This window comes from Mercenaria mercenaria, chromosome 15 (genome assembly GCF_021730395.1).
Source record: "Mercenaria mercenaria strain notata chromosome 15, MADL_Memer_1, whole genome shotgun sequence".
NCBI classification, from domain to species: Eukaryota; Metazoa; Mollusca; class Bivalvia; order Venerida; family Veneridae; genus Mercenaria; species Mercenaria mercenaria.
In genome coordinates, this window is record NC_069375.1 from 54,980,881 (window position 1) to 54,987,450 (window position 6,570).

Here is a 6,570-nt window from a genome sequence, read left to right on the forward strand (position 1 = left end):
TAAGTCAACACCACTGTTAAGGTAAGTATTCGTCACTGAATCATCTGTAGAGTTCGGGTACGGTAACGTAGTTAATCTCCGGCCGTAAAGAAGGTGAGCTGGAGTCAGCGGTTCTGGATCTGACGAACTGGATGTTACATATGTGAGTGGGCTGTTATTCATCACGGCTTCTATCTCTGTGAAGACTGTCTGTAATGCATCGAAACTGATGTAGGATCGACCCAGTATCTTCTTCAGTGTTGACTTCGTGAGACCAAATAGACGTTCCCACCAGCCGCCGTACCATGGAGCACGTTTCGGGATGAACTTCCACTGGGTACCTTTCATGCTAAGAGCGTCTTGTACTGTCTGGGATTCGAACAGGCGTTGTATATGGTAGGAGGTTGCAACATACGTGGAGGTGTTGTATATTTTGTTGCATTTATACCAATACACAATGTATGATCTAGAGACTATTTTCTGTGGACTGATGATATTATGTTCACAGCAGTTTCAAAATGTAGATAACCTTGAAACCAACCATCTAAGAACACTAAAAAACGCGAACCTAACATACTAGTAATTGCGGCAGTTAATTATTCAGTACTTTTTATGTAATATTACACAAAATGACAGAAAATTACACTAAGTAGTAAGGGCATGAACACGAAAGTACATCATTAGTCTAGTATACAACATCTACATTTATTGTAGCCTAGATCTGTATTGCAGAACATTAGCAAAGGCTCTAAAACAACGATGATGTCATGTTCGCACCAATTTTCCTACACATCATACGAACAGAAATGACACATTTTGTTAATAAAACATGATAAAACATAGACAACAAGGACTCCTTACAGTCAAAAACAGGCTACTTTTCACATTTACATTAAAAAAAATGCATTTAATAATAATAATATCTCGATTCAACCAGAGTAAATATAGGGACGTCCAATGGAAACTGCATTTTAGGATTGTTGGTCAAGGCGATCACAAGACGTCAAGAAGAAGCCGTGGCTGTATTAACAATTACTTTGACATTTCCCTTTGAACTACTGATCTCAAAATTCCTACGAATTATCCTCTGCGAAGTGTGATTGCAGTGATAAACAATAGCCGTAAATTGAGGCATTTCAGAATCTTAGAATAATAAACAAATGTGATAATTTTAAATAAATGGCTTTACAAACTGAATGCATAGAATAGACATTGCATTATACATATGGAACAACGAATAACTGATATTTACAGAGATAATAAAAGACAAATTTCCCTGCTCTCCATAAATTAGCAGTAGAAGGCGGAAATAACAGGAATATAAGTGGCGGGAAAGTACTCTCATGCCAACTAAACGTAAGATGCATTTTATCTACTTTGCAATTACCAATGTTTAGTCTCATTATCCCAAAGATTGAGAAAATAGTATTTTACGTGAATAACGTACAGGCTCCGTTCTGAGGTACGTTGTGATTGTTGGCATCTGTTACAACCACGGACAACAGGAACACGTCTTTGTCTAGATCTACACCGACATAGTTCTGCTGCACTGAAACAGTAAAACACAGTGTCTACCCTATGCTTTCAGTTACAATTTAAACAAAAGAAAACTAAACAAAAAAAAACTCAGTGTAGATCTGCAAACATACTACAAACAAAGCATGAACATATTTGCAATTGAACAGTATTAAAAGAATGAAAGTGAAGGCCTTCAACCATCGAAGAACGTTTACAGGCTTATGTAATGTTCTTTGAAATAAAACCTGTAATTTTAAGACCCTGTTACAAATACACAACTAGAAAAAGCAGTGCGCATGTGCGAGCATGTGTTGTGTTGACATGCAGTATGAACACTGTAATCATTCTTAGTCATCAAGTTTATTGAAAGCCCATCCATTTGATTAACATAATACATCAAAATTAAGATCATCGTAATAGATTTTCTGTGCCATTGTAGCGTGTTTAATAAAATTTGCTATCGACAGCATGACGAGAGATTCTGAGAATTGTTTTAATCTGATTTAGGTTTTGTTTTCTTGGCATTCAGTAAGATCTAAATCTCTATAGATTTCAATGAAATTGCCCTATCAGACCGTTTCCATGTAAAAACAAATTGAATTTTAAGAATCTCTTTAAAACACCAAACACAGATGGAAAAATGTCTTTAGGCTTTAATATTGACATTTCTACAAAATGATGGTAAACGGCAGTTTAATAGTAACATAAGAACTGCTTTATTGTCGCAGATTACAATGTAGTACTACATAAAGGGAGAAATGACACAGTTGAATGAAAACACTGTTTTAACCTGTCTGAAGTTGTTAAAATAATTGTTACTTACATTTACCAAGAAAATATTTGAAGTACCATCTTGTCTGGAATTCTGGATTCTCAAAATGAACAGGATTATTTAGTGGACTCACAGGCTGAAAATCGAAGTAAAACAGTTGAAACACCTATATTGTAGCAAGCCATATGAAAGAATAAAATACATCTCATCAAACTATAAAAGATAAACTATATTAAAGATATTTTGTAAACCATTTACTGAGCATGCATTACTATTATCTCAAAAACACTCAATGATTGTGGACCAGATTGGCTGAGTGTTCACATAAAACTTATCTATTTGATGTTTCATGATAATACATTTACACTTTTACGATACTGCAATGTGCGTGAAATTAGCCAGAGCAGCCAGGGCAGCCAGAGTAGCCAGAGTTCAGCCAGAGTTTAGCCAGAGTAGCCAGAGAAGTCAGAACTCTGGTTACTCTGGCTAGCCAGAGTTCAGCCAGAGTAGCCAGAGTTCAGCCAGAGAAGTCAGAACTCTAGTTACTCTGGCTAGCCAGAGTAGCCAGAGTTCAGCCAGAGAAGTGTAACTCTGGTTACTCTGGCTGGCCAGAGTAGCCAGAGTTCAGCCTGAATAGCCGGAAGTCTGGTTACTTTGGCTGGCCAGAGTAGCCAGATAACCAGGCTGAACTCAGGCTACTCTGGCTGTACTCTGGCCAGCTAGAGTAACCAGAGGTATGACTTCTCTGCCTGAACTCTGGCTACTCAGGCTAGCCAGAGTAACCAGAGTTCTGACTTCTCTGGCTGAACTCTGGCTACTCTGGCTGAACTCTGGCTAGCCAGAGTAACCAGAGTTCTGACTTCTCTGGCTACTCTGGCTAAACTCTGGCTGAACTCTGGCTACTCTGGCTGCTCTGGCTAATTTCACGCACATGATATTGCAGAGCAAATTATAGTTCCATTCTAATGTTGTTAGAGGATATATCTTTCAGTCAATGAATAGTTTAGGGTATAAAATTTAGTAGTTCCTCTGCCGTATGATATTGTATTAACTGCAGCAAATTAAAATATTTGGGTATATACGGGCCATCTCTAGCTTTAGGCCTTGTCCAAAAAAATAATAATGGGTAATCAGTTTTCTGCCTGGTAGTGACAAGTATCTTTCGTAGTCATAAGAACACACCTAATAATGAAATGCTCATCATGTTATTGAATCTAGTGTTTAACGATTACCTCCCTTCATGCCTTTAGCTGCAACTTCGTGTAAAATATTTAGTTTTACTAACCTTGTAATTATACATAAACCTAAAAGCATAAAGCTTTATAAGCATATGCTCAATTAATCTACTTTCTGTTGTGTCAGTTTAGTTTCAGATTTTAAATGCGATCCGGATTGACGCGCTTTGTCTTTGTACATGAATGTTTTTATAAGTCTTTGGCGAATTGTAATCCTGTGAATTTTTTCCTATATTTTGAAAAGTTATGTTTTTATGAAAGCTTATGTGATACTTTTTAAGAATTCCATTGGTAACACTTGTTTTCTGTCATAATTGTGGCAGCCATCTTGTATTTCAAAATGGCGGCTATATTGCAGTTAGTATACCCTTATATATTCAATCTAGCCTTCAAATTAACCTGTTTTTCTAATTAATAAATAGAAATTTATATTTCTAAATAGTAATGGATGGTATTTATAAGGTTTCTTTAAAATTTTGATCAAGTATTGATTTTATATACATGAAAAACATGATTTTCAAATGAAATTATAGGTAAAGAATCGTCTGTTTTATACATATAATTTTTAAATGGTAAAATGTTGACATTCTTTAAAAGAAATAGTATATTTATTTTCAAATACATACTTAAGACATTCATCTGAAACATAGTATCAATTATCTAAAGACATTGTATTTATAAATCGTTATTGACAGGATGTAGAAAAAAGTCCCTGCTGCAATGAATACCTATTATAGTGTAAGAAAACACAAATATGAATAATAGTGATGAAATTAGAGTTGTTATCTGATTTTTTTTTCATTTAAACATCATCATTGTAACAAGAACACTCTTTACATGTAAGAGTACAGCTTTTCCAAAATCAAATACAGGAAGCTTGCTACAAATAAAATATGACAGTGTCATAAACTGGGATACTGTTGTAAAAGGCAACATGAATTAGCATTAGCTTTACACAAACAAGCATTGTTAATAGCCAAATTTCAGCATATGAACTTGTTGGTGTAACATTTGTGAATCTACATTTGGATAAAGATAAGCATATCTGTATGAAATATGATGAATTTCATCCCAACCCTTTCCCTCACACACTCGCTGTATTTGATTACTCTTTCATTCCAACTGTAACTAATATAGTCCCAGACATCTATATGAATTAGAAATCCATTGTTGTGCTATGGAAGGTTATAGTCAAAATGTGAATAAATACATGCAGTGTAACTACACAATGATGTATTCTTCTCACACAGAAACAATTGATATGTGTTCTTTCGGGATCTGATGAATTCGGTTTTATTGAATCCGATATCTTCAGAAAACTGAGTATTAACAGTTTGCCATTTATCCTGAGCATCACTGAGTTTTACATTGGTACTTCACTCTATTCTTCCACATTCAACGCCATTGGTCCTCTTTTGTAATCATATTTCATTCATCTTGCTCCAGTTAATGTTGAACTTTTTCTACATTTTAAAAGGATGTGATAAGCATACAAACTGAATACCCAGTTATATGTAAATAATTTACTACATGTATTAAAAACTGGAAACCATTAATGCAAGAAAAGCAAGGGAAATACCTTTCTACTTATGTAGAACCTTATTTAAAAAAAATCGTAATTCACTCATTTAATAACACATCACATTGCACAGAAATGTAAATGTTCTATTCAGTAATATTTTATTTTTTTACAATCTAACTGGTCATCTAGTACAGTTAGCATTAGGTACATTTGTAGCCAAGTGTTGAAGGATGTCTGTATCAAATCACTAGACCATAGTTTCTGAGGGTTCGAGCCCTTCTTTGGTCATCATGTGAGTCATCCAGCCTGCTTGCGGAAAGACAGCGGTTCAATCAGGTGAAATAATACCCAGAAGGGCACATGAGTCTTCCTCAATAATTACGGAAAGTTGCCATTTATCCTGCACTGTGTCAACGTGATGCAAATCTTATAATTATGTACAACATAAGAGTGTCTTCAAGAAATGGGCCATGAAGTTTTGTTTAATTTTAGGGTTTATGTCCTACCAAAACAATTTAGGAATATGGCAATTTTTCAGCTCTGAATGGTAAAGGAAGGCCCAGGCACCCGCCATTATAGGCATGAGCAGATGCCCGGGTAGAACCAATAATCTTCGGTAAATAGCATTTTTTAGAATATAGCAAAAAAAAAATCACAAACTCATATTTTCGGACACTTCGACACAGACTATATATTCCAGCTGCGGCTATTTTAAGAAGAAATAATGAAGTTTAGATAATAAAAGCAATGATAAAATATAATGAGCCCAGAAAAAGGTCTTTACCATCTACGATATCATTTGAGGTATATTGGGAGAATTCAGAAAATTTTAAGCCTGTCCACATAAAATATAAAACGAACCTTGTACTCTAACATGTTTCTTACACAGGTCCCTCAAAATATTCATCCTTAACATAAACACTTTTACATTTATGCTGTCTATGACCTGAAAGTCACAGAGTAGTCAATCCTTTGTATTCTATAAAGACACTGATACACCGCCTTACCAAGGGGACTTCTGGAATATTTTAGCTACGTCCATCAAACAATTTTCTCAGCATAGGAAAAAGAAAAGAATCACAGGAACTTTCGGCGGGAGGAATATGGAGTGTTCGGCAATTGCTTGACATGCTGGTCCTATAAATACTGCTGTACAATATGGCCTTGCCTGCAGATACTTTGTCATGAATATTTGTTTGTTTGGTTTGGGTTTAACACCGTTTTTCAATTAAGTAACCTTAACCAGTGTTCATTGATTCTGTACCAGAATAAACCTAGTATTAAGTCAACATTTCATGAACACTTGAAATGCTAATATTGTTGCTACAGCCGCATGTTGACATTCTTAGGGCGTGTTGACTTTGGACTCTAGATTCTGAGCCCATATTAAATACCCTCATCACATATAAACAGTGGATTCTGATGTAAATGAAGCAACGCTAACAGTTTTAAATTCTTGCAGAATCTGCATGGCTGATTTATTTAAAGACAACACCATTATACAGGACAACACTATTATACAGGACTTAATTTCTTTCTCACCT

At 35.2% G+C, this 6,570-nt stretch overlaps 1 protein-coding gene across 1 annotated transcript in view; it reads right to left on the reverse strand.

Moving 5' to 3' along the window:
• The window catches only part of LOC123555087 (GTPase-activating Rap/Ran-GAP domain-like protein 3), a 50,319-nt gene extending 44,417 nt beyond the window's left edge, over positions 1–5,902 (reverse strand). Inside the window, 3 exon segments of the mRNA XM_053524244.1 lie at positions 1,427–1,528; positions 2,321–2,405; positions 5,888–5,902. Coding sequence (XP_053380219.1) covers positions 1,427–1,528; positions 2,321–2,405; positions 5,888–5,902 — 202 coding nt within the window.
• Between the last annotated feature and the right edge of the window lie 668 nt (positions 5,903–6,570).